The sequence below is a fragment of the Myotis yumanensis genome, unplaced genomic scaffold (genome assembly GCF_028538775.1).
Source record: "Myotis yumanensis isolate MYYU_CA2020_CCGP unplaced genomic scaffold, mMyoYum1.0.hap1 SCAF_1, whole genome shotgun sequence".
In the NCBI taxonomy this organism is placed as follows: domain Eukaryota; kingdom Metazoa; phylum Chordata; class Mammalia; order Chiroptera; family Vespertilionidae; genus Myotis; species Myotis yumanensis.
The window spans coordinates 163,650,341-163,677,448 of NW_027223752.1; the positions used below are offsets into that span (position 1 = coordinate 163,650,341).

Genomic DNA, 27,108 nt, shown 5'->3' on the forward strand with positions numbered 1-27,108 from the left:
GGTATGTGCCCTGATTGGGAATTGAACTGTGACCTCCTGGTTAATAGGTCAACGCTCAACCACTGAGCCATGCAGGCCAGGCAAGGCTAAACTTAGTTTTGTTCCACTCTCTTATTTCCAAAGTAAAAATTCTGGCTATAGTCATTTCTGAAAAGAACCATGTATTTTGTTGTATATTGATAAGTTGTTCATTGGCATTTTACAATAATTTATAAGAGTTTAAAGTGCAGTAATGATGTATGAAATCACCTTTTGATTCCCCTTAGTGCCTGAAAAGTCTGTGAGGTCAGGGACTATATTGTGCCACGCCAGCACAGCCAAGGGTGAACCTGAGGAGGGGCGGTGAAGGATTAAAGAAGACAGACAAGAGAATACAGCTGGGGCTAGGGGGAATCACTGTGCCTGGATAAGGAAACAGTGATCCAGCCTGCAAGCCAAAGCTTTATTTTACAGTCAGAGCACACAAAGCAAAACGAGAAGTGGTCAACATGTTTACAATGTTTTTGTGAGTTTCACCTTGTTTTGGTAGCACTTGCTGCACATCCCACAGCCCATTAGCTACTTAGGAAGGAGCAAGGGAAGTCTATAAGGTCAAGCTTAACCATGCTAGGAGGGCTCTGCCCTCCAAACTGGGACTTGTTTGTGGCCCTGCCACAGGTCAGTCCGGGGCTTAACTCTATAGCCACTCCCTACACTATATCATTTTTCATTTTATTTTTGTCTTAGAATCATAGGTGTTTATGAATAAATGTATAAATTAGATTAGATACCACTCTAATAATCTGAAGAGAATTCCAAGTCCTTTCTTTTTATTTTAAAATAAATTAACGTGTCAGCTGCACAGGAAGAAATGAAAATAAAACGGTTTTAACTCTGTCACATGGGAGAGTGGGTTTTACTGAATCCTGATAACCTGAAGCATTTTTCTTTCTACTTAAGCAAACTTAGCTTTTTTTTTTTATTGTAAGAGCAAGCTAGGAGGTATGAATTTTTATAGGTGGATGTGTGAGTGAATGTGGACAGTTGTTTGCTTTATCCATTCATATGTTCAGTTTGTATATATTACAAAGTATAATGTGGTCCTCACACTATCTGAAGACTGGTTTCTGTCATTCCATATGTGTATCTAACTATATGATGGAGCCAAATGTAAATGTGTTGTTGTTTTTTGAGGGGCGGGGGGGCTGTTTAAGCTCTTTATATAATCATTTAGCCAATAACTATATTCTTGTCTCTTAATTGAAATTAGTTTGTATCATTTGGGTTAACAACGGATCAGCAGTCATTATTAATTTCTTGTTACTCTTTTTGGGTTCTCTGTGCAGGTCAAGGATGTCAAAGGTACATCACTGACTTCTTCCCAGCTGGCCAGAGGCGGTGTACCAATGACATGGCTAAAAGCAATTCTGTGGGCCAGGACAGCTCTAAGGACTCAGAGGGTGAAATGATGTTTGTTACAGAAAGCAATTGTGCCCTCTCTCAGGAAGATGATGGAGAAGCAAGACTGGGCTCGTCAGGCTCTGCTCTACTGGTAAGGAAGCGCTCTCGGTCCTTTGAGGATGAGAGGAATCAAGCTACGGGGACCAGTCACTGGCATGGGGTTTCTAAAAAACCCCCACAGCGTTATTTGCCCCTGTCCTGCACAAAGGCCAGGGAAGCTAGACTGGAAGCAGAGGGCTTTTTGTCATGGCTCTCTGCAGAGACTGAAGAACCCAGCCAAGAAGTGGAGAACATGGATCATGATCCCATTCCTGACTCTTACTATGGACTTCTTGGAACCTTGCCCTGCCAGGAACCCCAGAGCCATATCTGCAGCCTTCCCAGCGAAGTCCTAAGGCACATTTTTGCTTTCCTCCCTGTGGAAGATCTCTATTGGAATCTGTGCTTGGTGTGCCATCATTGGAGGGAGATAATTAGTGATCCACTGGTATGTAAAACACTTGGAGTTCTCTGATGTTTTCTCTAAAAATAAAAAGATTAGCTTCCCTAATACATACTTTTTTTTTTTCAATCTTTATTGTTGAGAGTATTACAGATGTCTCTCCTTTTTCCTCCCATTGCCCCACTTCCACATTGTTCCCACCCTGCCCCAGGCCTTCACCACCCTATTGTCTGTGTCCATAGGTAATGCATATATGCATATAAGTTCTTTGATTAAGCTCTTCCCATCCTTTCTCCCCTCTTCCTTCTGAGATTTATCAGTCTGTACCATGTTGCCATGTCTCTGGTTCTATTTTATTCATCAGTTGATTTTGTTTATTAGATTTCTTGTTCATTTATTTTGATTTTTAGATTCCATTGTTGATAGATATATATTTATTTCCATTTTATTGTTCATATATACATATTTTTCCTTCTTCTTAAAGAAGACCCTTGAACATTTCATGTAATACTGGTTTAGTGGTGATGAACTCCTTTAGCTTTTTCTTATCTGTGAAGCTCTTTATCTGTCCTTCAATTCTGAATGATAGCTTTACTGGGTAGATTAATCTTGGTTGTAGGTCCTTGTTATTCATTACTTTGAATATTTCTTGCCACTCTCTTCTGGCCTGCAAAGTTTCTGTTGAGAAATCAGCTGACAGACATATGGGTGCTCCCCTGTAGGTAAGTAACTGCTTTTCAGTTGCTGAGTTTAAGATCCTCTCTTTGTCTTTAACCTTTGCCATTTTAATTATGATGTGTTTTCGTATGGGATTCTTTGGGTTACTCTTGTTTGGGACTCTGTTTCCTCAGAGTCTATTTATTTCACTAGGTCTATTTCTTTCATCAGGTAAGGGAAGTTTTCTGTTATTATTTCTTCAAATAAGTTTTCAATATCTTTCTCTTCTCTGGCACCCCCATAATGCAAATGTTGGTATGCTTGAAGTTGTCCCAGAGACTCCTTACATTATCTTCATATTTTTTTATTCTTTTTTCTTTTGCTCTTCTGATTGGGAGTTTTTTGCTTCCTCATCAGATCACTGATTTGATTCTTGGCATCCTCTGCTCTACTGTTGAATCCCTGTAAATATTTCTTTATTTCAGTTAGAGCATGCTTAATTTTGGATTGGTCCTTTTTCATGTCTTTGATGTTCTCACTAATGTTCTTGAAATTTTCACTAAGTCCCTTGAACTTTTATTAAGATCCTTGAGGATCCTTATAATGATTGTTTTGAACTCTGTATCTAGTAGTTTGTTTGCTTCCATTTAGTTTAGTTCTTTTTCTTTAGATATTTTTTGTTCTTTCATTTGTGACATGTTTCTTTGTCTCTGCATTTGGCTACTTTGATGTTTTTGTTTCTATGTATTACAGTGGTTCTCAACCTTCCTAATGCCGCGACCCTTTATTACAGTTCCTCATGTTGCTGTGACCCTCAACTATAAAATTATTTTCGTTGCTACTTCATAACTGTAATTTTGCTACTGTTATGAATCATAATGTAAATATCTGATATACAGGATGTATTTTCATTGTTACAAATTGAACATAATTAAAGCATAGTGATTAATCACAAAAATAATATGTAATTATATATGTGTTTTCCGATGGTCTTAGACGACCCCTGTGAAAGTGTCATTCGACACCCAAAGGGGTCCCAACCCACGGGTTGAGAACCGCTGATGTATTAGGTAGAGCTTCTGTGCCTCCTGGAGTTGGTAGAGTGGTTTGTGTAGTAGGTGTTCTGTATGGCCCAGTGGCTCAGCCTCCCTAGTCACCTGAGCTGGGCACTTTAGATTGAACCCCTGTATGGGCTGTGTGCACTGTCTTATTGTAGTTGAGCTTTGATTGCTATTGGTGTCACTGGGAGGAATTTACCTCCAGGCCAATTGGCTGGCTGTGAGGACCAGCTGCAGCTACTGTTGTGCAGGGGACACCCCTATGGTGTAGGACTTGCTTTAGTGGGGCTTTGGTGCTTACTGAATCTGCCCCTTGAGTGTGTTGCTTGTGGATGTGTAAAGTTGTAATCTGGTGTTGTCTGAAGCTATCCACTGGGAACACTGGCTCTGGGGCCTTCTGGGAGGTGCAAAGTCAACCACTGCCTGGGGCCACCTGTCAGGAGCTACAGAGCAATCTGCAGATGGCTGCTACTTGTATCGGGCTTAGAAGCGCCCAGGTGAGGCCAAGCAGTGAAACAAGGCAGGCTGGTAGTGCTGGGTCTTGGACCTCTTATTGACAGGTATGGGGCACTCTGACACCAGCTGCTGCTTGTTTGAGAAATTTTAGGAGAGTCTGAACCCTGAGACAGGACAAGCCATTCATATAGAAAAGCTACTTCAAATAGCTTGGATGGGGCTACAAATTGGGTGGGGCAGGGTCTCAGGAAATCACCAGGGTGGAGCAAACAGTTTGAGCCAGGTTGATGGAGACTCAAATATGGTTGCCAGTCAACTCTGCAATGGCAGAGGTCTTAGCATAGGAATAATGGACTCTGAACAATGAACCCTGTGAGCACCCCTGTGTGGGAACCCCCAAGTTCTTGCCCCTATTCCAGACAGTCCAATTCTCCATATGTCTCTGGGTCCCCCCCAAGCCACTGCCCCAGTGCTAGAGCTCAGAGGGAGTGAGTCTGAATAAGTCTGTGCCTGGGCCTTTTAAGAGGAACTGCCTGGGACTCTGGCAGCCTCCATATCATTCAGCCATAATCCCTGCTGGTTTTCATAGTCTGAAGTTATGGAATGTCTCTTCCCAATACTGGAACCCTGGGTTGGGGGTCTGGTGTGGGGCTGGGACCCCTTGCTCCTCCCAGGAGGCCTCCACAGCTGAGATATCCCTCCCAAATAAAAATTGCCACATGTGGGTGTCAGACCAGCTCATTCTGCACCTCTGCCCCTACTATTAGTCTCAATGTGATTTCTTCTTTATTTCTCTAGTTGTAAAACTTCCATTCAACTAGATTTCAGGTGGTTCTGAATGATGGTTGTTCTGTATTTTAGTTGTAATTTTGATGTGGTTTTGGGGGGCAGTGAATACCAGCATTTACCTACGCCACCATCTTGATTCTCCAATAATACTTCTGATTATAGTGTTTAGTTTCCATTTGCCTCCAGAATAATATCCAAATTCCCTGGAGGCAGGTAAGGCTTTCCATGTTTGTCCCACTTTATTATCCCAGCCTCATTGCTCACTTCTCAACACACCCTTGTGTTCTATCCACAACGCGTGATTTGTTGCATTCCAACCAAATACTGCATATTTCTTTACACGTGTTGTTCTAACACCCCGACTCACACCCGTATGTAAAGATTCTTCATATCTGTTTTGGTATGCTGTGTTTTGTTTTCATTTGTCTCAAGGTATTTTTTAATTTCTTCATGATTTCTTTTTTGACCCATTGCTTGTTTTAAGAGTGTGTTGTTTAATTTTCATGTGGGGCTTTTCTTTTCTTTTTCTGCTACTGATTTCTCGTTTCATTCCACAGGAATTGAAAAAGATATTTTCTATAATTTCAATCCTTTAAAATTTGTTAAGATCTGTTTTGTGCCCTAGCATGTGATCACTTTTGGAAAATGTTCCATGTTCACTTGAGAAGACTGTATTCTACTGTTGTTGGGTGGAGTGTTCTGTATAGGTCTGTTAGGTTCAATGAAATGATTGTTTCCTAATTGCTCTTCTGACTGGTCGTGCTATCCATTCTTGAAGGTGGAGTATTGAAGCCTCTATTGCTATTACATTGCTGTTTATTTTTTCCTTCTATTCTGTTGGTGTTTGTTTCCTAGATTTAGGAGCTCTGTTGTTAATACATATATACTTATAATTGTTACATCTTCTTGGTTAATTGACCCTTTTGTCATTATATAGTCTTCTTATAATGTAATTTCTGACTTAGTGTCTCTCTTGTCTGATACTAGTATAGACACAGCTTTCATTTTTTTTAATCATCATTGGAACTCTGAGCCATTGTGTGCTGATATTTCGATAGTGAAATTGAAGTACTAGCTTTTCCCAGATTCTATGTTAAGTTAGTGTTCCAACCAAAACCAAGACCTAGTTCTCCTAGTTTCCAACCAAAATGTGTGTAATGTTTGTACCCTATTTGCTCAGCTTTTGAGTTGTGAGTTATAATTACCTTTTTTTTCAATAACAATATTATTTATTGATAAAATTAAATTCCTTGCAATTTACCTTACAATATCCATAAAATTAAATCATGACAATGACTGACAAACACTAATGTGAACAATGGCCTTGCATCTCCTTGGAATATAATTACCTTTTTAAACAATATGTTTTTATTGATTTGAGAAAGAGAGAGAAAGAGAGAGAGAAACATCAACATCGATTGGCTGCCTCCTATATGCCACCTGCTGGGGATTGAGGCACAAGCCAGGTATGTGCCCTGACCTGCAATTGAACTGATGACTTCCTGTTTCATGGATCAACACCCAATCACTGAACCACACCAACCAGGGATAATTGCTTTTTAATTGGTAGAAGGCAATCCATATGTTTGTGGCCTAATCTCTCTAATAGCCATTGCCTACATGTTATTTTGGATTTTTTTCAACTATATAGTTCATTCCTTGGAAAAAGCTGTATCATCGATACCTGATGAATGAAGAGCAAGCTGTCAGCAAAGTGGATGGCATCCTATTGAACCAGGGTATTGAGAAAGAGTCGGATCTTTGTGTGCTGAACCTCATCCGGTGAGTTGCTTTTCTCCTTTGAAGAAGACAGTTTCTGAAGTCCTTTTGCATATATAATCACTTAGGATCATCTTTCTCATGGACTCCTCTGTGAATGTCTTACAGCTATACAGCCACCACTAAATGCTCCCCAAGTATGGATCCTGAAAGGGCACTGTGGAGTCTGAGGGATCACCACCTCCTTCCTGAGGCAGAGGCCTGTGTGCGTCAACACCTCCCTGACCTTTACATCACTGCTGCAGTAAGTGAAGAGGCTGTGGGGAATTTTTGGGGAAAGTGACACATTTTTCTTATTGGAAGAAAAGTGTCTTGGTGATTAAGTTTGGTCGAAGGTTATTTTAGATTTATTTTAAAAATCTTTCTTTAATCTCTATTTTGAAGCCTTAATCCTGTCATTGGTCCCATTAGAGAAGTAAAAGTCCACATTGTTGTAGATTCTTAAATCTGGAAGTAATTTTAAAAAGTATTCAGTTCAGCCCTGGCCAGCATGGATCAGTGATTAGAGCATCGGCCCTTGTACCAAAGGGTCTCGGGTTTGAATCCCGTCAAGGGCACATACCTGGGCTGCAGGTCCCATTCCCTGCACTGGTCTGGGCGCATATGGGCGGCAACCAATGTGTCTGTCTGTCTGTCTGTCTCTCTCTTTCTCTCTCACCTGCCTTCCTTCCACTCTCTAAAAATCAATGGGAAAAATATCCTTGGATGAGAATTAACAAAAAAACACACATACACATGCACACACACAAAAACCCCCCTCTAGTGCATATTTAGAGAATGGCCTTGGTCCCAGCATTGCCATTCTGCTGCTGAGATGAATAATGAAGTATGTGATTGCATAAGTCAGAATTGCTTAATAATTTATTTACAAGATTTGTTCTCAGAAGATATCAGAGACCCTGTCAAGATTTAAAAAAAACACAAAAAAACCCAAAACATTCAGTTCAGCCCTGGCCGGTGTGGCTCAGTTGCTTGAGTGTCTTTCTGTGCACCAATATGTCGCCAGTTCGATTCCTGGTCAGGGCACATGCCCAGATTGCGGGCTTGATTCCCAGTAGAAGGTGTACAGGAGGCAGCAGATTGATGTTTTTCTCTCACATCAATACTTCTCTCTCTTTCTACCCTTCTCCCTTCCTCTCTCTAAATAAATAAATAAATAAATAAATAAATAAATTTAAAAAACACATTCAGTTTAATGTTTCATTCCGTTGAGGAATCCTTAACAGAGGATGGTCATCTAACCTCTGAACACTTTGATTAATAAGGATTTCTTTACAGGGCAGCCCATTCCATCAACAAAGTGGGTTATATGAGGACCAGAGAAATTCAGGTTCTTGTTACAGATGTATAATGAGTTAATGAGAAGCTGGAAATAGTCCTGAGTTTTCTGACTTGTGGCTTTTAGATCATGGATTTTCAAATTTTATTTTGGAAGCTCGGTGCAACCTCAACCTGTATTCTGCAGCCAGTAGAGGACTGAAAACCCATCCATGTGCATTTCTCTTTCTGTTTTCAGTGAAGTGATTGTTGATGATGGTGGAGTGAGTTTTCTTTCACAGGATGGTTATAGTGAGAGGTGTAGGGAATGTACCTTTATTGGAATGCATTTTTTAAACAGAGAGACTTGTAGTAAAGTTAAGAATGATAAAGATATATGTCCCATTATTGACTATTTCCATGTTAGTGAACATTTTCTTAGATGTTACTAAGTGGAGCATACTGTGTTGTAATAATAGATTTTCAATGATTTATTTCATATTTATTTAGCTTAATATTTAATCATTATTAAATAACTAGAGGCCCGGTGCACAAATTTTTGTGCACTGGCGGGGGGTTATCCCTCAGCCCCACTTGTGCCCTCTCACAGTCTGGGACCCCTTGGGAGATAACAACCTGCTGGCTTAGGCCCGCTCCCGGGTGGCAGAGGGCAGGCCCAATCCCTAGGTGCCTGCCCCACAGCTCCCGGTCGGGCTCAGAGCAGGGCCAATTGGGGAGTTGGGGCGCCGGCCACTGTCATGCACAGAGCAGGGCAGATCAGGAGGTTGCGATGCCACCCTCAGTCACGCTCAGGGTAGGGCTGATTGGGGGGTTGGGGCGCCACCCCCTGTCACACTCAAGGCAGGGTCAATGGGGAGGTTGCGATGCCACCCCCTGTCACGCACAGAGCAGGGCCGATCAGGGGGTTGGGGCGCTGCCCCCTGTCATGCACAAAGCAGGGCGGATCAGGAGGTTGCCATGCAACCCTCAGTCATGCTCAGGGTAGGGCTGATTGGGGGGTTGGGGCGCTGCCCCCTGTCACACTCAAGGCAGGGTTGATGGGGAGGTTGCAACGCCACCCCCTGTCACACACAGAGCAGGGCCGATCAGGGGGTTGGGGCGCTGCCCCCTGTCACGCACAGAGCAAGGCCCATCAGGGGGGTTGGGGCTCCGTACCCTGTCACACTCAGGGCAGGGCCGATGGGGAGGTTGCGGCTCCACCCCGTCACACACAGAGCAGGGTCTATAGGGGGGTTAGGGCGCCGCACCCTGTCACACACAGAGCTGGCCGATCAGGGGGTTGGGGAGCTCCCCCCTATCAGGCACAGAGCAGGGCCGATCAGGGGGTTGGGGCGCCTTCCCCTGTCATGAACAGAGCAGGGCGGATAGGGAGGTTGTGGCCCTGCCCCCTGTCATACACAGAGCCGCAGGGCGGTCAGGGGGTTTGGGCGCTGCCCCCTGTCACGCTGCTCCAGGGGCCAGGAGGCCTCGGGGCTCCGCTGATCCCAGTGCTGGGAGGCCTCGTGGCTCTGCTTGACACCTGGGCAGTGAGGCCTTGCTGCTTAGCTGATCCCAGTGCTAGGAGGCCTCGCTGCTTCGCTGATCCTGGTGCTGGGAGGCCTCACGGCTCCGCTGATCCCGGTGCTGGGAGGCCTCGCGGCTCCGCTGATCCCGGGTTCGGGAGGCCTTGCAGCTCCGCTGATCCCAGTGCTGGGAGGCATATTACCCTTTTACTATATAGTATAGAGGCCTGGTGCACAGGTGGGGGCCAGCTGGTTTGCCCTGAAGGGTGTCCTGGATCAGGGTAGGGGTCCCGCTTGGGTGCCTGGCTAGCCCCGGTGAGGGGGTGATGGCTGTTTGTAGCTGGTCACACCCCCTTCAGGGTGGGGGTCCCCACTGGGGTGCCTGGCCAGTCTGGGTGAGGGGCTGAGGGCCATTTTCAGGCTGGCGGGTGACTGAAGCTCCCAACCTCTCCTTTTTTACTTTTTTTTTTTATTCTGGGATTTATTTACCTTCTATGCCTATCACTGGAGCTGAGAGCTGGCTTTAACTCTGAGGCTCGGCTCCAGCTCTGAGACCTCGGCTGCTGAAAGCAGGTTTCTGGGCTTTGTTTACCTTCTGTATTTGAAACTTTGTTGCTACTCCAGCTCTGAGATCCCGGCTGACTGAAAGCAGGTTTCTGGGGATTGTTTAGCTTCTATATTTGCAACAATGTTTCTTAGAGAGCAGCTCAGAGCCCAGCAGCGGCAGGTGGGGAACACTGGCTTCCTCCGTCAGTGGAGCAAGCAAGCCTCCTGTTCGCTTCAAGGGCCTGGCTGCCGGCCGCAATCTTGGTTGGCAGTTAATTTGCATATCTTGCTGATTAGCCAATGGGAAGGGTAGTGAAGTTATGGTTAATTACCATGTTTCTCTATTATTAGATAGGATAACATACAGTGAGTAGTAAATTAATATCTTAATGCCAGAGAATTGTCAGTCTTGACTTCCCCCCCTAAAGAATGCTGTCTTCTTTTGTATCTCCCATCTTTTGTGCCTCCCAAGTAGGTACCCATTCAATAGTGATACTGTTGTGACTCTGTTGAGTATCTGTGAATCTGAGAGCTCATACTGATGCGGAGAAGAAGGGTGAGGAGGTGAGAGCATCATTTCAATGCTAGAGTCTATGTAAAATACTTAATACATGTTATTTAGTTGCACTAAGCACTCAAATCCAGACTTGATTAGGAGAAAGGAATATAGCCTTGGTTGGTGTGGCTCAATTGGTTGGGCATTGTCCTATGCACGAAGAGGTTGCTGGTTTGATTGCTAGTCAAGGGCACATGCCCTGTTGCTGGCTCCATTCCTGGTAGGGATTGTATAGGAGGCAGCCAGCCAGTGTTGCACTCTCACATCATTGGTTCTCTCTCTTCCTTTCCCTTCCTCTCTCTCTCTAAAACTCAATAAACTATTTTAAAAAATATATACCATACTTTTTAAAAAAAAAGAAGAAGAAAGAATCCAGGGCAAAAAAAAAGGTTGCCATTATTTTCCAGATATCATTTGGGAAGTTTGCATTCATTTCAGACAATCTGTGGATGGCACCTGAACCCCAGCCTTGGGTTTTTTCACTGGTTGTCTGATGTGATCTTTATTAATTGTGACCTGTGTTTTGGGGTCTTTTTTCCCTTCCTGGTCCATTTCCCTCTAGGGTGTCAACGTGTGGGCTTTGGTAGCAGCCATTGTTCTCCTCTCCAGTAGTGTGAATGACATCCAGCAGTTACTCTTCTGCTTCAGAAGACCAAGCTCCACTGTGACAATGCCAGACATCACTGAGACCTTATACTGCATCGCTGTGCTTCTCTATGCCATGAGGGAGAAGGGAATCAACATCAGCAATCGGTAAAGTGGTGGGAGGGAGAATGAAAACTCCGATAGAGTGAAAGGTCCTAGACGTGCAACAAGTCACAACTCTGCCACTTGCACACTAGGCAAGCCATAAAACTCACACAGCTCAGTTTTGTTATCTAATGAGGAGAGACAGATACTGCATAAGTAAATATGTTAAACAAGAACATTTTACTGAGTGATTAGTAGTGCAAAGAAATAAAAACAGAGTGATTAGCAAGGGAAATGAGGAGTACTACCTTAGATTGGGTGAGAAAAAGTTTCTCTGAGGAAGTAACATCTGAATTGAAACCTGAGTGTCAGGAAGAGCTGGCCATTTTTGGGGGGAGAGCATTTTAGCAGAAGGAATAGATAACTTAAGGGCCCAAAGATGGGAATGGATTTAGTATATACAAAGAACAGAGAAGTTTAGTGACAAGTATGTGGTGAATAAGAGGGAAACTGGTATATGATTATGAGAAGTCTGCAGTGACCAGATGAAGGAAAATGTTGTGTAGACCATGTAAGGAGTTAGAGTGAAATTTAAGGTATGAAGCGCAGCTCCTGGAAGGCCCTGGCATGGAGATAGGCAGTGTGACAGTGCAGAAGATCCAGGAGAACCAGACGTTCTAGAGAGGATATTCGGATTTCTTTCTGGAATTAGTGAGATTTAGGAGGAGCATGGGACGACACTAGATGAACTGTGGCCCAGTCAGTCATGGTAAAGTTCAAGGATGGAACATTTAGTCTCCAGGAATGCCAGAGTATTTGCTGTGTTTCTGAGATACATTTCAATTCATTCATTAAATATCGCTTATGTTGTTCCCACTCCATGGCATTGAGATGTGGAAGAAGGAGCTTCATGACATAATTCAGACAAGACAAATACACAAATGATGAATAATGACCATAAATGCAAATATGAACCTACAAATTATCTGCACCTAGATGAGGGAGAAGGGAACCTAGATGAGGAATGGGAAACATGTATGTTGTGTTTATATCATTTTTTTCCTGCTTTACCTGGGAGGTAATCTTTTATTTTTCCACTTGTAGCAAGGATTGCTATCAAATTCCATTCATTGGGCTAGAGACCCTTGTGGTGTAAGCGAAAAACTTGCCCCTCACATACACTTGTGAGTTCATTATTCTCAACTCCAAGCTCTAACAGTATACAGTCATGGGAGATAATATTTTTTTATTTTTATTTTTATTGATTTTAGAGAGGAAGGGAGAGGGAGAGAGAGAGAGCTAGAAACATCAATGATGAGAGAGAATCATTGGTTGGCTGCCTCCTACACACCCTCCACTGGAGATCGAGCCCACAACCCAGGCATGTGCTCTTGACCGAAATGGAACCCAGGACCCTTCAGTCCGCAGGCCGACACTCTATCCACTGAGCCAAACCAGCTAGGGCCTGGGCGATAATCTTAATGTGACCAGAGACTGAAATGTTATTTAGTCTAAATGTTATTTAGTCTCTCTCTAAAACTCAATAAACTATTTTTAAAAATATATACCATACTTAAAAAATACTTAAAGAATCCAGGACAAAAGAAATCTTAATGTGACCAGAGACTGAAATGTGGTATTATTAAAAGTTATTTGTTTCATCAAAAAGATTGATGCGTGGAGATCACCTGTTCTCACTCCAGGAATGGGGAGCAGTGCACTAAATGGTGGGCAATTGGTGATAGAAGGAGATGAGTTTGGCTCATGTGAACATAAGAGAGATTTGGAGTGACTTGTGATGGGACATGTTTAACCATGTCCAGTGCCTCTGTTGAGTGCACTGTGTTGTCTTTGGTTCTTATTGGTGACTTGGAGGATGTTTTGTTTTCTAGTTCTTGGTAATCATATCTTGTTACCCGTGTAGCACCCTCCCTTTGGAACCTTAAAAGATAGAAAGTGCTTCATGCTTCTAAACCAGTATCACCTCACAGGGAGCAACGGAGGCTCACAAAGATAAGATTACGTTACATTGATGTTGAACAAGAATCTCACTAGGAGCGGAATTTACATTTGTTTTCAACTGATTCATACTGTTTTTTGTGATTATTTGTCTCTATGGTCACAGCTAATGCCTTTTTCCCAAACAGCATGCCCTGGTCTCTGTCCTTTTGCCATTGCACTCTGGAGCCAGGGTCTTTTCCAGAACTGTGCTCTCTAAGAGGGCTTTGGTCAGCTCTAGGTATATTTAAATTATTTTATTTCCTTCTTATCATAAAATGGTGGTAGTTTTTTTTTTTTTTTTGGAAATGGTAAAGAATCTAAATACAACCCAGGAAAAATAAGATACAGATTATGACTTAATTTGATACTCTCTAAATCTGCTTTTTCCCTGTTAGGATTCATTACAACATCTTCTATTGCCTGTATCTTCAGGAGAATTCCTGTACTCAGGCCACAGAAGTTAAAGGGGAAACATCGGTTTGGCCAGGGTATGTATATAGATAAGTAAGAGAGAGAGAGGGAGAGAGGTTTTCCATTCTTGACTCTTTCTCATACTTAAGGAGGAGAGGTGTTTTGTTTTAACAACTTTATTGAGGTGTAATTTACATAAAATTCACCCATTTTAATTTTACAATTCAATGATTTTTAGTAATTTTACTGAGTGTGCAATCAATATCATAATCTAGTTTTAGAACATTTTTATCACCCCAAAAGGGAGATCTTTTCTTTGGTTAAATTTTGTTCATCTGATTTGCCTGTTTGGTTTTTGATAGTCTGTCACCTGGTCTTTTCAATTCCATTGTGTTTTTCTAATTTCTCTTCTGTAATGATTATAACAGGAAAACAACCATCCAACTTACACATGAACAACAGCTGATTCTGAACCATAAGATGGAACCTCTCCAGGTGGTAAAAATTATGGCATTTGCAGGTAAGGGAGCTGACCAATACTGGAATAGAGAGTCAGGTTCTTGACTTATCACTGCATCCCCCATCCCTATTACCTGCCAGAGTATCTTTACCTGGATTTGTTATTGAACTACTTCAATGAAATAATCTAAAAAGCAGTTGCCAAGTAAATCTTGGTTTCTCTTACCACACCGGGGAGCATCTACATTCCTGGTGAGACAAATAGTTCATAGGAATTAGTTTGCAGAGTAATTACCAAAGGGATTGATCCAACCTGTCATTTATCATCATATATGCTCAATCACTGATTGCTTATGGACTGGCAGGTCACATTAATCTCCTTTCAGAGTTTCAGTAGCTCCTGATTTCTGTTGGGTGAAGTCTAGAAGGCCCTTCCACCATTTGGTTCTAACCTACATTCCTAAATATATTGTCGACTCTTCTCATGCCTCAGTCAGCTCATTGTCCTTACAGTTTCTTAAAGTACTTAGTGATTCTTTTGTCTGAACCTTTGGTCATGCTATTTTCCTACCTGGAATTTCTTTCCGGTTTTTTTCTGCCTACATATCTTACTAAAAACAACAATAGCCATTTCTTAAATGCCTGTCATGTGCCTGGCACTGTGATAATCCTAACAGCATTCTGTAAGGTTAGTTAGTTATCTCTGTTTTATAGATGAGGATTTGAAGCTCAGAGAAATTAAAATTACTAGCCCTAGGTTAAATAAACAAATAAGTGATAGAAATAGAATTACTAGGTGTAAAGGTTAATAATGCGGATTTTTTTCAATAGATGGAGTTACACATATGTTGCTATATATGCGATTTGATATGTATGCTGTTTTGTTGTATTGCTCCTTCAGATTACCACTTGTTCCAATCGATGGCACACACACTTTCTGAGCAGTACTTCAAAACATACAAAGAAGTGGAAAATTGGGTCTCTGAATGGTCTGCCTCAAAACAAGAAAATTTCTATTGGGACAGTATCCACAAATTACCTGAAAGATGGGGAAATGTGTAGCTAGCGGTGGACATTACTTTGAATAATGCACTTTTGATGTTTCTCTTAAAATTATCGTGTTTTGTTTGGACTACAAAATCCGCATTATTAGCCGGTTAATAGTTACTCTGTATTATTAACCAGTTAATAATTAATCTGCATTTTAACTGGTTAATAGTTAATCCTCATCATTAACTGGTTAATAATTAATCCATATTATTAATTGGTTAACAGTTAGTTAATCCGTGTTATTAGCTGGTTAATAATTAACCTGCATCATTAACCAGTTAATAATTAATCTGTACTACTAACCAGTTAATAATACGGATTTTCTTGTTTTGAGGCAAACCATTCAGAGACCCAATTTTCCATTTCTTCGTACGTTTTGAAGTGCTGCTCAGAAAGTGCATGTGCCATCGATTGGAACAAGTGGTAATCTGAAGGAGCAAGGTCTGGTGGATACAGTGGGTGGGTTAATATTTCCCAGGCAAGATCTTTTAACGTGTCTTTAACAGATTTTGAAGTGTGTGATGGTGCGTCATCGTGAAGCAAAATTATTTGCCGTGTCTTCTGGCCCATTCTGGTCGTTTTACGATCAAAGTGGTTCAGATTGTGATTATTTGTTGTCAGTAGTGACCAGTATTAACGGTTTCACCCGGTTTTAGAAGCTCATAATACACCACACCTTCCTGATCCCATCAAGCGCAGAGCATTGTCTTCTTTCCAAAGCAATTTGACCTTGCAGTCAATGTTGATGATTGACCTGGATCAACCCATGACTTTGTGCGTTTGGGATTCTCAAAATAAATCCACTTTTCATTGCCATTCACAATTTGATGCAAAAAAGACTTTTGTACCATTGAAGCAACATTTTACTGATGACTTTTTGATTTTCCATTTGTCTTTTGTTCAGTTGATGTGGCACCCATTTTCCTTCCTTTAAAACAGTGGTTCTCAACCTTGGCTGCACATTAGAATCACCTGGGAATCTTTTTAAAATCCTGATTTCTGGGCCTCATCCTCTGGAAATTCTGTTTCTTTGTTACTAATGTTGTGGCCCCACCCCATAACAAAGAAACAGAATTTCCAGAGGATGAGGCCCAGAAATCAGGATTTTAAAAAGATTCCCAGGTGATTCTAGTGTGCAGCCAAGGTTGAGAAACACTGTTCTAAAATCTTTCCCATTGCTTGTAAATGATCGGAAATTGTTTTGCTGAGCAATGTTTAATCTTTCTGCAAGTTGTTTTTGAGTTTGACACACATCTTCATCCAATAATATTTGTAATTGTTGGTCTTCAAACTTTTTTGGTTGACCTGGATGTTCTTTGTCTTTTATTTTTTTAAAATATATTTTATTGATTTCTTACAGAGAGGAAGGGGGAGGGATAGAGAGTTAGAAACATCGATGAGAGAGAAACATCGATCAGCTGCCTCTTGCACACCCCCTACTGGGATGTGCCCGCAACCAAGGTACATGCCCTTGACCAGAATCGAACCTGGGACCCTTGAGTCCGCAGGCTGATGCTCTATCCACTGAGCCAAACCGATTAGGGCTGTTCTTTGTCTTTTACATCAAAATCATCACTTTTAAAGGGTTTAAACCAGCATTCACAAATATCTTGAGATGGAGCATCTACACTAATCTACACTAATAAAAGAGAAACATGGTAATTAGCGTACGACCGCTACCCTTTTCATTGGCTAATCAGTGAGTATATGCAAATTAACTGTCAGCCAAGATGGCAGCTAATTTGCATATTTCGGCTCCAAGCCACAGACTGAGGTTTTAGGCCTGGGTAATGGAGGAGCCAGCCAGCGATGGTTGATGGCGGCGATGCCGGGGGGAACCAGGGTGGAGCCAGCCAGCAATCATAGATGGCGGCGGCGGAGAGGAGTTGGCAGTGCCCTGGCCCAGGCCTAAAACCTTGGCCAGAGGCTTTAGGCTTAGGTCGGGGAGGAGCCAGCCAGCGATTGTTGATGGCGGCAGAGGTGGGGAACCAGGGCGGAGCCAGCCAGCGATCAGCTGAGGAGGGAGCTGGGGGTCCCTAGTCCAGGCCTAATGCCTTGGCCAGAGGCTTTAGGCTTGGGCCGGGGAGGAGCCAGCCAGCGATCGTAGATGGCGGCAGCAGCGGCAGCGGGGAGCTGGGGGTGACCCGGCCCAGGCCTAAAACCTCGGCCTGAGGCTTTAGGCCTGGGTCAGGGAGGAGCCAGCCAGCAATCGGCTGCGGCGGGAGCTGGGGAGGAGCCAGTCAGCGATCTTCCGCGGCGGCGGCGAGCTGGGGGTGCCCCGACCCAGGCCTAAAACCTCGGCCTGAGGCTTTAGGCTTGGGCCGGGGAGGAGCCAGCCAGCGATTGTTGTGGCGGCGGAGGCAGGAAACCAGGGTGGAGCCAGCCAGCAATCGTTGATGGCTGCAGTGGCGGGGACCTGGGGGTGCCCCGGCCCAGGCCTAATGCCTCGGCCAGAGGCGTTAGGCCTGGGCAGGGGCCAAACCAGCAATTGGTGTGAACTACAGAGGAAACACCTTTTCTGACTGCTGATTGGTTAAGCTCCCTGTATGCCACTGGTAATATTCTTAGTAACTTGGGTAATAAGAGTCCAAAAAGTGATCTAGGGTTTTTTTTTACCACACTCCTGGAGAAAAAAATGAAAGTCTGCTGCTGGAGGGTTAAGAAATATCATATCCTGTCCTAGCCAGTTTGGCTCAGTGGATAATGCCTCAGCCTGCCCAACGCAGATTCTGGGTTCAATTCTGACCAAGGGCATGTACCTAGGTTGCAGGTTCCTCCCTGGCTCCGGCCCAGGTCAGGGCTCATGCAGGAGGCAACCAATCAAAGTGTTCCTCTCACTTTGATGTTTCTCTCTGTCTTTCCCTTTCTCTTCCACATTCTCTAAAAACCAATGGAAACATATCCCCAGGTGAGGATAGAGAAAGAAAGAAATGTCATATCCTATGAAAGACACTTCTTGAAAATGCCTAAAGAAAGTTGTCATTTTTTTCATGGTAAAGGGACTGGAGTCCATGTTGATGAAAACACCTTGGTGGCTGGGGTGACTGGCAGTGGCTGCAGCAGCAGGGTGATGGGGCTGGTGCCTTCCCCTGATCAGCTCGGTCGACTCCCACAAAGGGAGGCCAGACTGTGGCTTAGGCCCACTCCCCAAGGGGAGCAGGGAGCAGGTAGTAGGACATCCCCTAGAGCTCCCAGTATGTGATAGGGGGCAAGCTGGGCTGAGGGAACCCCCTCCCCAGTGCACAAATTTTTGTGCACCGGGCCCCTAGTCTATACTAATAAAAGAGTAATATGCTAATTAGACCCGGAGACCTTCCAGACAAAGCTGGGGGGTTGGGCAGCCTGCAAACCACCCCCAAATGGCCCTCAGCCCCTCGCCCAGGCCGGCCATGCCCCCCAGCTGGGGCCCTCACCCCAATGGGGGCATCGCCAGCCTGCAAACAACCCTCAGCCCCTAGCTCAGACTGTCCATGCCCCCCAGCCGGGACCCCCACCCTGAAGGGGGTGTGGCCAGCCTGAAAACGGCCCTCAGCCACTCACCAGGCTTGCCACGCCCCCCAGTAGGGAACCCCCACCCTGATATGGGGGTGTGGCCAGCCTGCAAACGGCCCTCAGCCCCTCATTCACACTGGCCATGCTCCCCAGTGGGGACCCTCACCCTGATGGGGGCGTGGCCAGCTTGCAAACATCCATCAGCCCCTCGCCCAGGCCAGCCACGCCCCTCAGTGGGGACCCTCACCTTGATGGGGGTGTGGTCAGCCTGCAAATGGCCTTCAGCCCCTCACCCATGCTGGCCATGCCCCGCAGCAGGGACCCCCACCCCAATGGGGGCTTGGCCAGCCTGCTCCCACCCGTGCAACAGGCCTCTATCTTCTATACCAGTGATGGCGAACCTTTTGAGCTTGGCACGTCAGCATTTTGAAAAACCCTAACTTAACTCTGGTGCCGTGTCACATATAGAAATTTTTTGATATTTGCAACCATAGTAAAAAAAGACTTAAATTTTTGATATTTATTTTATATATTTAAATGCCATTTAACAAAGAAAAATCAACCAAAAAAATGAGTTCGCGTGTCACCTCTGACACGCGTGTCATAGGTTCGCCATCACTGTTCTATACTAATAAGAGGGTAGTATGCTAATTAGACTGGGAGACCTTCCAGACGTCCTTCCGGACAAAGCCATGGTGGCGGGGCCGAGGCAGAGGCGGTTAGGGGCAATCAGGCCATGAGGGGAGGGCAGTTGGGGGTGAGCAGGCTCTCGGGGGGGACAGTTGGGGGTGAGCAGGCCTGCAGTGGGGGGCAGTTGGGGGTGGTCAGGCCGGTGGGGGGAGAGAGTTGGGGGCAAGCAGGCCAGCAAGGGGGGGGGCAGTTGGGGGCTAGCAGGCCAGCAGGCAGAGTGGTTAGGGGCAATCAGGCAGGCAGGCAGGTGAGCAGTTAGGAGCCAGTGGTCCCGGATTGTGAGAGGGATGTCCCAGATTGGAGAGGGTGCAGGCCGGGCTGAGGGACAACCCATCCCCATGCACAAATTTTGTGCACCGGGCCACTAGTGTTCACCATAAGCTTCCCAAAGTATACGATAACTTTCAGCAGTACTTTTCTTCAAAATAAAGTAATGAATTAAAACTTCCTGCAAATGCTCTTTTTTGGCACAAAATTTGACATTTTAGCGTAAAAATATCTATGATGTTAACACCTTTAGAAAATTTGACATATGAAGTTTTGAAGCTTGTTGTCAATACAACAAAATAGCATACATATCAAATCGCATATATATCAACATATGTGTAACTTCGTCTATTGAAAAAAATCCGCATTACTAACCGGTACACCTAGTAAAAGCTGGATCTCTTTCTAAAAACCAGCCTTTTTCCTATTCCTTGCCTTCACCCCCTCCCTCCCCTTATTCTTTGCTGTATTGACTCCCATCATTTCTGATTCTTCTTGATGGAGGCTTCTTTAGTCATTTGAGTCCCATATGATCTCTGAGCTCTTACCTATAGCTAATTATACTTATTAACTGTTTGGTACCTGATTATATAGTAGGAATAGCCAACATGCACACTTTATAAATACTACACTGTGTCATTCATCTTCAAAATAGCCCTATAAGGTTGGAAATGGGGTACTATTTTTCTTTTCTTTTTTGACAGGTGAGATTTATTTTGTTTCCAAATCCATATTCTTTCTCACTTTACTGTGTTATCATTATACTCTTGTTTTGTTCTAATTGTTTCAACTTTATTGGTATTTTATTTCCAACTAAATTATATTGTAGGAACCTTGCTTCATGTTTTTTAATGTACTCCTAGTACTTAGCATATAACTGTAAATGAACATATAGTAGGTACTCTACTCAAATAAATACTTTTTAAATGAATGACAGTTGACTAACTGAATGATTGAATGACTGGTAGAGAGGTAGGGCAGACAAGAGAGTTCAGAATGAATCTCATTTATATGCTCTTGCCATTGAAGCATTAATGAGTCCTAGGCCAGCCATAGTTACCATTTATTGCATTCTGCTGTTATTTTGATTATCTTTATCCTGCCTGACTCTACTGTTACTCATTCATGGCTGAGAAGCACACTGAAGTTCATTGAGACCAAGTGGCTTGCACTTCGCTACTCAACTAACAGAGCCATGATTCCAACACAGGTTAATCTGGCTTAGAATCTGCTGTTCTTTTCACTATACCGTTGTTTATTTTTATTTTTATTTTTTTATTTTTTTATATTTTTTATTGATTTTTTACAGAGAGGAAGGGAGAGAGATAGAGAGTTAGAAACATCGATGAGAGAGAAACATCGACCAGCTGCCTCCTGCACATCTCCTACTGGGGATGTGCCCGCAAGTGAGGTACATGCCCTTAACCGGAATCGAACCTGGGACCTTTCAGTCCGCAGGCTGACGCTCTATCCACTGAGCCAAACCGGTTTTGGCCCGTTGTTTATTTTTATCAGTATTGGAAAACTTGTCACTGTTTAGTCTTAAGCAAGAGGCGAGATAAATGTGGATAAAACTTGATTAAGGCATTCTTTGGAACATTTTTTTCTGGACAGAGGGTCATTTCCTTTCCTTTTGGCTTCCCCAGGCACTGGGAAGACATCTACCTTGGTCAAGTATGCTGAAAAGTGGTCTGGGAGCAAGTTTCTTTATGTAACATTTAACAAGAGCATCGCAAAGCAGGCCGAGAGAGTCTTCCCCAGCAATGTCACCTGCAAAACCTTTCACTCCATGGCGTATAGACAGGTTGGGCGGCAGTGAGTATTGTGTTGTCACCATTATTATTATGTCTAATTACTGTTTTCATGTTGCAATTATCATGATCACATATGGACTTACACCATAATGGCACTAAGAAAATTGAATGCTTTTATCTCCATTTATAGACAGGAAATAGAAAGATAGATGTAGTGATTTATACTTTTACCTGATAAAAATACACTGTTTACAAGTAATGTCTAAGGATTGCCCCACTGTTTACAAGTAATGTCTAAGGATTGCTCTCATTTCTCTGGAACTGAAGCACAGAAAGTCAGGATGACTTGTCTAGAGTTCAGAATATTAGCAGTAGGATTGGTCAGTTTTAGGGTTTCCTTGGAACTGGGCAAGAGGGAGAAGACTAAGCTGAGATGCAGTTGGCCCAGGTCTCTTGAGGCTTCTGAATCAGCATTCCCTTGGATATGAAGGCTTCAAGGAACTTTGAATTTCCCTGCTTAGGGGCCTCTTGGAGTTTGGTCTGCATCTGTAGTAGTATCTGCCATGAGCTACTTCATCTTCTAGGTTAATATATGTGAATTCCTGGACGCCTAATGAAGCCATTTCAAATCATACATGGACCTGGTTTAACTTCTCTGGCTTTCCCCCTCATGTATATGTGATACTGAGAGTAACCTTGTGGTGTCATTTCGGAGAAGGGGATTGGGAGTGGGGGGACACATTTTGTTGGCATTGCCAGTAAAGCCAAATATTGTTCATTTGGGATATGTATTACAGGTACCAGTTAAAGAAGAAATTGAATATCTTCAAGTTAACACCCTTCATGGTCAATTCTGTCCTTCCTGAAGGGAAAGGTGGATTCATAAGGGCCAAGCTAGTGTGTAAGACTTTAGAAAACTTCTTTGCCTCAGCTGATGATGAGCTGACTATTGACCATGTACCTATTTGGTGTAAGGACAGCCACGGACAGAGAGTCATGGTTGAACAGAGTGAAAAACTGGTGAGTATTGAAATATTGTTAGTATTAGGGATCTGGTGGTAAATGAGAAGAGTTGACATGATACAGTGTTATATTTGTCTTTCATTTTTTCATAATTGCTGGCAGGAAGTAATGGTGGAGGGTGAGACTATAGGCTAATCGTGATAGCTGGGAGTTATAAAGTTTTGTTTGTGAAGAATACTCATGGACATCTCACTTAGTTCTCGCACTCGTTTTCCAATTTAGAAAATAAGGCACCGACCCAGGATTTATAGGAGTTTGTCACTGGGGCTGCTGGATGAATCTAAAGATTGGGAATCTCTTTTCTAATTTTTAACATGTTTTTTTTTAATCATTTGCCATTCTTTTTATGAATTAACTAGAGGCCTGGTGCACAAAATTTGTGCACAGGGTGGGGGGGGTGTCCCTCAACCCCCCCCCCCCCCCCCCGCACCCTCTCTAATCTGGGACCCCTCGGGGGATCTCCGACTGCTGGTTTAGGCCCGATTGGCAGTCAGACATCCCTCTCACAATCCAGGACTGCTGGCTCCTAACTGCTCACCTGCCTGCCTGCCTGATTGCCCCTAACTGCTTCTGCCTGCCAGCCTGATCACCCCCTAACTGCTCCCCTGCTGGCCTATGGCCCCCAACTGCCCTCCCCAGCTGCCTTGATCACCCACAACTGCCCTCCCCTGCCGTGACCTGCCTCCTTTGCTGGGACCCGCCTCCAGGCGGCTGAGACACCGGGACCGACCTCCTCCGCGCCATGTAGAGCCATGGGACCCCCAGGCCTCACCATGCAGAGTGACCACCGGGCCCTGCCTCCACTGTGCATGCAGCCATCTTGTGGTGGCTATCTTGTGATGACGTCACGCGAGGGCGTGATGCCACCTAGGCTTTTATTATATAAGATTGTTAGTCATAAATCTAGAGACATGATCTAGCCTTTTCTAGTCCACCAGATTTTGTGTTGTCAGCAATGTTCTGTCACTGGGCTGTCGTGGAGCTGGAAGGAGGTTAGGGAAGTGACTGCCACTCACTGAGCTGGGATGGTGCCTTTATTCTGATCTCTGCTCCTTATGTGGAAATGAAAGTGTGATTTCAGGGTGCTGTCTTTTCCAGGGTCTTAGGAGTTACCAATTACTTGTTTTCTAGAACAGTGTTCTTGAAGCAAGCCGCCTTTGGGACAACATGCGGAACCTGGGGGAATGCAAAGAAGAGGCTTACCAAATGACTCATGATGGTATGCAAGTTTCCAAATCTTGCTGTTCAATGTAACTGCTTTAGTTATGAATTCTGACTGTTGCTACTCCCTTCTTTTAGGCTACTTGAAACTCTGGCAGTTGAGCAAGCCTTTGCTTGCCTCTTTTGATGCCATCTTTGTGGATGAGGCCCAGGACTGTACCCCAGGTAATAAACTATTCTGTACATCAGTAGTCTCAAATACTTAGAAACAATGTCACGATTATATAAGAGGACATGTATGTGAAATAAATTGATTATTCTCATTTGTCCTAAAGAAGAGGAGCAAGTGATATTTAGTTATTCAGAAAGCCTTTATTATTTGATTTTGGATTTCAGCAGTTGTCCTTTCCCCTACCCAAGGCAGATTAATTTTCCTCTAAATGTTTTGCTAAAGGCACAGGTCATCAGATGATAGAGACCTAGACTCATGCTGAGTGGGAAAAGATGGTTAATTTAGAGTAAACAATTTGTGTTGTATACTTTTCAAGTGGCTAATCCTATCTAATAAAAGAGAAACATGGTAATTAGCCGTACGGCTGCTACCCTTCCCATTGGCTAATCAGTGAGATATGCAAATTAACTGCCAGCCAAGATGGCGGCCAGCAGCCAGGCAGCTTGAAGCGAACAGGGAGGCTTCCTTGCTTCAGTGACGGGGGAATCCAAGCTTCCCCGCCTGCGCTGCCAGCCTCTGAGCTTGCAGTTTGAAACATTGTAACAAATATAGAAGCTAAACAAAACCCCAGAAACCGGCTTTAGTCAGCCAGGCTTCAGCCAGCAAGACCGCAACATTGTTTCAAATACAGAAGGTAAACAAAGGCCAGAAACCTGCTTTCAGCAGCCGAGCCTCAGAGAGAAAGCCGCTCTCAGCTCCAGTGACAGATGTAGAAGGTAAATAAATGCCAGAATAAAAAAAAAAAGAAAAAAAGGAGAGGTTTGGAGCTTCAGTCGCCCGCCAGCCTGAAAACAGCCCTCAGCCCCTCACCCAGACTGGCCAGGCACCCCAGTGGGGACCCCCACCCTGAAGCAACAAGATGGCGGCTAATTTGCATACTGAAGGCAGGCGGCAGCAGGCAAGGCTGTCTGTGGTCTGGGACCCGGATCTGTGACCCTGCCAGACGGGGGGCACCACGGGAGGCTGTCTGCAGTCCGGGACCCAGATCTGTGACCCTGCCAGACGGGGGGCACCGCGGGAGGCTGTCTGCAGTCCGGGACCCAGATCTGTGACCCTGCCGGATGGGGGGCACCGCGGGAGGCTGTCCGCAGTCCGGGACCCGGATCTGTGACCCTGCCGGGTGGGGGTCAGTGCTTGAGGCTGTCCACGGGACCAAGACACGGATCTGTGACCCTGCCAGGTGGAGGGCAGTGCTTGAGGCTGTCCGTTGTCCCGGGACCAGGATCTGTGACCCTGCAAGGCGGGGGGCAGTGCTTGAGGCTGTCCACGGTCTGGGACCTGGATCCATGTCCTGGCGAGTGGGGCGGCAGTGCGTGAGACTGTCTGCAGTCCGGACCCGAATCAGTGACCCTGCTGGGTGGGGGTCAGTGCTTCAGGCTGTCCACGGGACCAAGACACGGATCTGTGACCCTGCCAGGTGGGGGGCAGCGCTTGAGGCTGTGCACGGTCCTGGGATTCGGATCCGTGACCCTTCACGGCGGGGAGGCAGCCATCAGCGCCCAGGAGTGACTGCGCAAGATCCGCCTCCTGGCCCAGAAGGTGCAGGATCGCAGGGACAGCCACCGTGGTGGGCCAGACTGACGTCCTCCTGGCCGCACCATGGGGGTTTGCGGATCTGCAAAGCCAGAGGCCTCCGGTGTGCACATCCCCCCTGGCATGCGAACATCCCCCAGCACACTGTCACCCTCCCGCGCCTGCAACAGTTGCAAACCAAGGCGTGCACAAGTTCCCCCCTGCCTCTCCACCGCACTTCCATCAACCCAGCATGTCTAACACCCCCACAGGATGTGCACACATCCCCTCTGATGCGCTCACGTCCTTTGGAAGGTGTCTGGGTGTTCTGGGTGCTGAGAGTGGGCGCCTGTGAGCTGACAGTGAGAGGGCGGAGTGGTGATGCCCTGTTCCCACGGAGGCCAGTGCAGCTACGAGATCATCTCTGGGGGGTTAATGCAAGTGCTGTGGCGGGAGCAGGTGCAGACAGACACACCTGGTGGGCGTGCGAAGCCCTCTCTGAGGTACCTTCGGTCAGCGTTCAAGATCAAGAGCCCAGAGGCAGAGAGGAATTCCGTCCTCTCAGTGAAACAGTGGGATAGTCGGGGCGACTGTAGAGGAGGAATGTGCACTTTGGGTGCCAGCACCCATGAGTGAAGGCTGCCCTGACTGAGCCTTGCTTGCTTGGGGCCTAAAGCACTCCTGCCGGGCAACGGGTGACAGGACGTGCTTTTCCGAATTAATGAGAGAAAATGTTGATTCTCCTGCTGCCCACGAAGGTGGAAAGTGAAGTGGGGAGACATGTGGGGAATGAGCAAGGTTCCCTGTCTGGGGGTTCCAAATCTGCTGTTGGCTTCTTTCACTGCTGACTAGAGATATACAGGGTGTCCCCCGAAAATGTATACACACTTTGAATACCTACTAATTCCAATGGTTTTAAGCATAAGAAAGGAACAACAATGGAGCTGTTATCTCTTAAAAGTGTGGGCACAAACAGGGAGTTGGACATACCCTGAGGGGCCTCAGATTGGAGAGGGTAAAGGCCAGACTGACGGGTCCCTCCCCCATCCCCCACCCCAGTGCATGAATTTCGTGCATCAGGCTACTAGGCCTATCTAATAAAAGAGTAGTATGCAAATTGACCATCACTCCAACACACAAGATGGCCGCCCCATGTGGTCAAAGATGGCTGTCAGGGGAGAGCAGTTGTGGGTGATTAGGCCAGCAGGGGAGGGCAGTTAGGGGCGACCAGGCCAGCAGGGGAGGGCAGTTGGGGGTGACTGGGCTGGCAGGGGAGGACAGTTGGGGGTGACTGGGCCTGCAGGGGAGGGCAGTTCGGGGCGATCAGGCTGGCAAAGGAGGGCAGTTAGGGGTGACGGGGCCAGCAGGGGAGCAGTTAGGCGTCAATCAGGCTGGCAGGAGAGTGGTTAGGGGGTGATCAGGCTGGCAGGCAGAAGCAGTTAGGGGCAATCAGGCAGGCAGGCAGGCGGTTGGGAGCCAGCAGTCCTGGATTGTGAGAGGGATGTCCAACTGCCCGTTTAGGCCCGATCCCCACAGGGATTCCAGATTGGAGACAGTGCAGGCTGGGCTGAGGGACATCCCCCTCCCCCCCTGTGCACGAATTTCGTGCACCAGGTCTCTAGTCCTATATAATAAAAGCCTAATATGCAAATTGTCCCCTTGGGCGGTCCTTCGACCCGGAGTTTGACTGGGAGACCAAGAGTTCGACTGCTTGCTATGATGTGTGCTGACCACCAGGTGGCGGGTGTCAGTGATGCAGTCCTGGCAGTGGGTGGCCGTGAAGGTGCTGCCAGCCCAGATGGGCCCCGATAAGAGCAGGACTGTGGCGGGATGATAGAACAGGTGAGCAGGTGGTGCCAGGCC

The 27,108-nt window shown here is 45.4% G+C and overlaps 1 protein-coding gene and 1 non-coding gene across 4 annotated transcripts in view; one reads left to right on the forward strand and one right to left on the reverse strand.

Annotated features, from left to right (window-relative positions):
- FBH1 (F-box DNA helicase 1) overlaps positions 1 to 27,108 on the forward strand; it is a 67,105-nt gene that overhangs the window by 18,449 nt on the left and 21,548 nt on the right. For 2 of the 3 annotated variants that reach the window (XM_070391428.1, XM_070391429.1), the window contains 10 exons: positions 1,326 to 1,927; positions 6,494 to 6,624; positions 6,730 to 6,865; positions 11,066 to 11,256; positions 13,590 to 13,682; positions 14,034 to 14,125; positions 21,210 to 21,378; positions 22,115 to 22,337; positions 23,472 to 23,559; positions 23,640 to 23,726. In XM_070391428.1, the coding sequence (XP_070247529.1) occupies positions 1,326 to 1,927; positions 6,494 to 6,624; positions 6,730 to 6,865; positions 11,066 to 11,256; positions 13,590 to 13,682; positions 14,034 to 14,125; positions 21,210 to 21,378; positions 22,115 to 22,337; positions 23,472 to 23,559; positions 23,640 to 23,726 (1,812 nt within the window). Of the gene's footprint in view, positions 1 to 1,325; positions 1,928 to 6,493; positions 6,625 to 6,729; positions 6,866 to 11,065; positions 11,257 to 13,589; positions 13,683 to 14,033; positions 14,126 to 21,209; positions 21,379 to 22,114; positions 22,338 to 23,471; positions 23,560 to 23,639; positions 23,727 to 27,108 lie in introns of those variants that run through there. The other variant, XM_070391436.1, reaches the window with a different exon arrangement.
- LOC139000636 (small nucleolar RNA SNORA62/SNORA6 family) lies at positions 12,290 to 12,420 on the reverse strand. The gene has a single exon (XR_011469649.1). It is a non-coding gene; the product is annotated as a small nucleolar RNA SNORA62/SNORA6 family (small nucleolar RNA).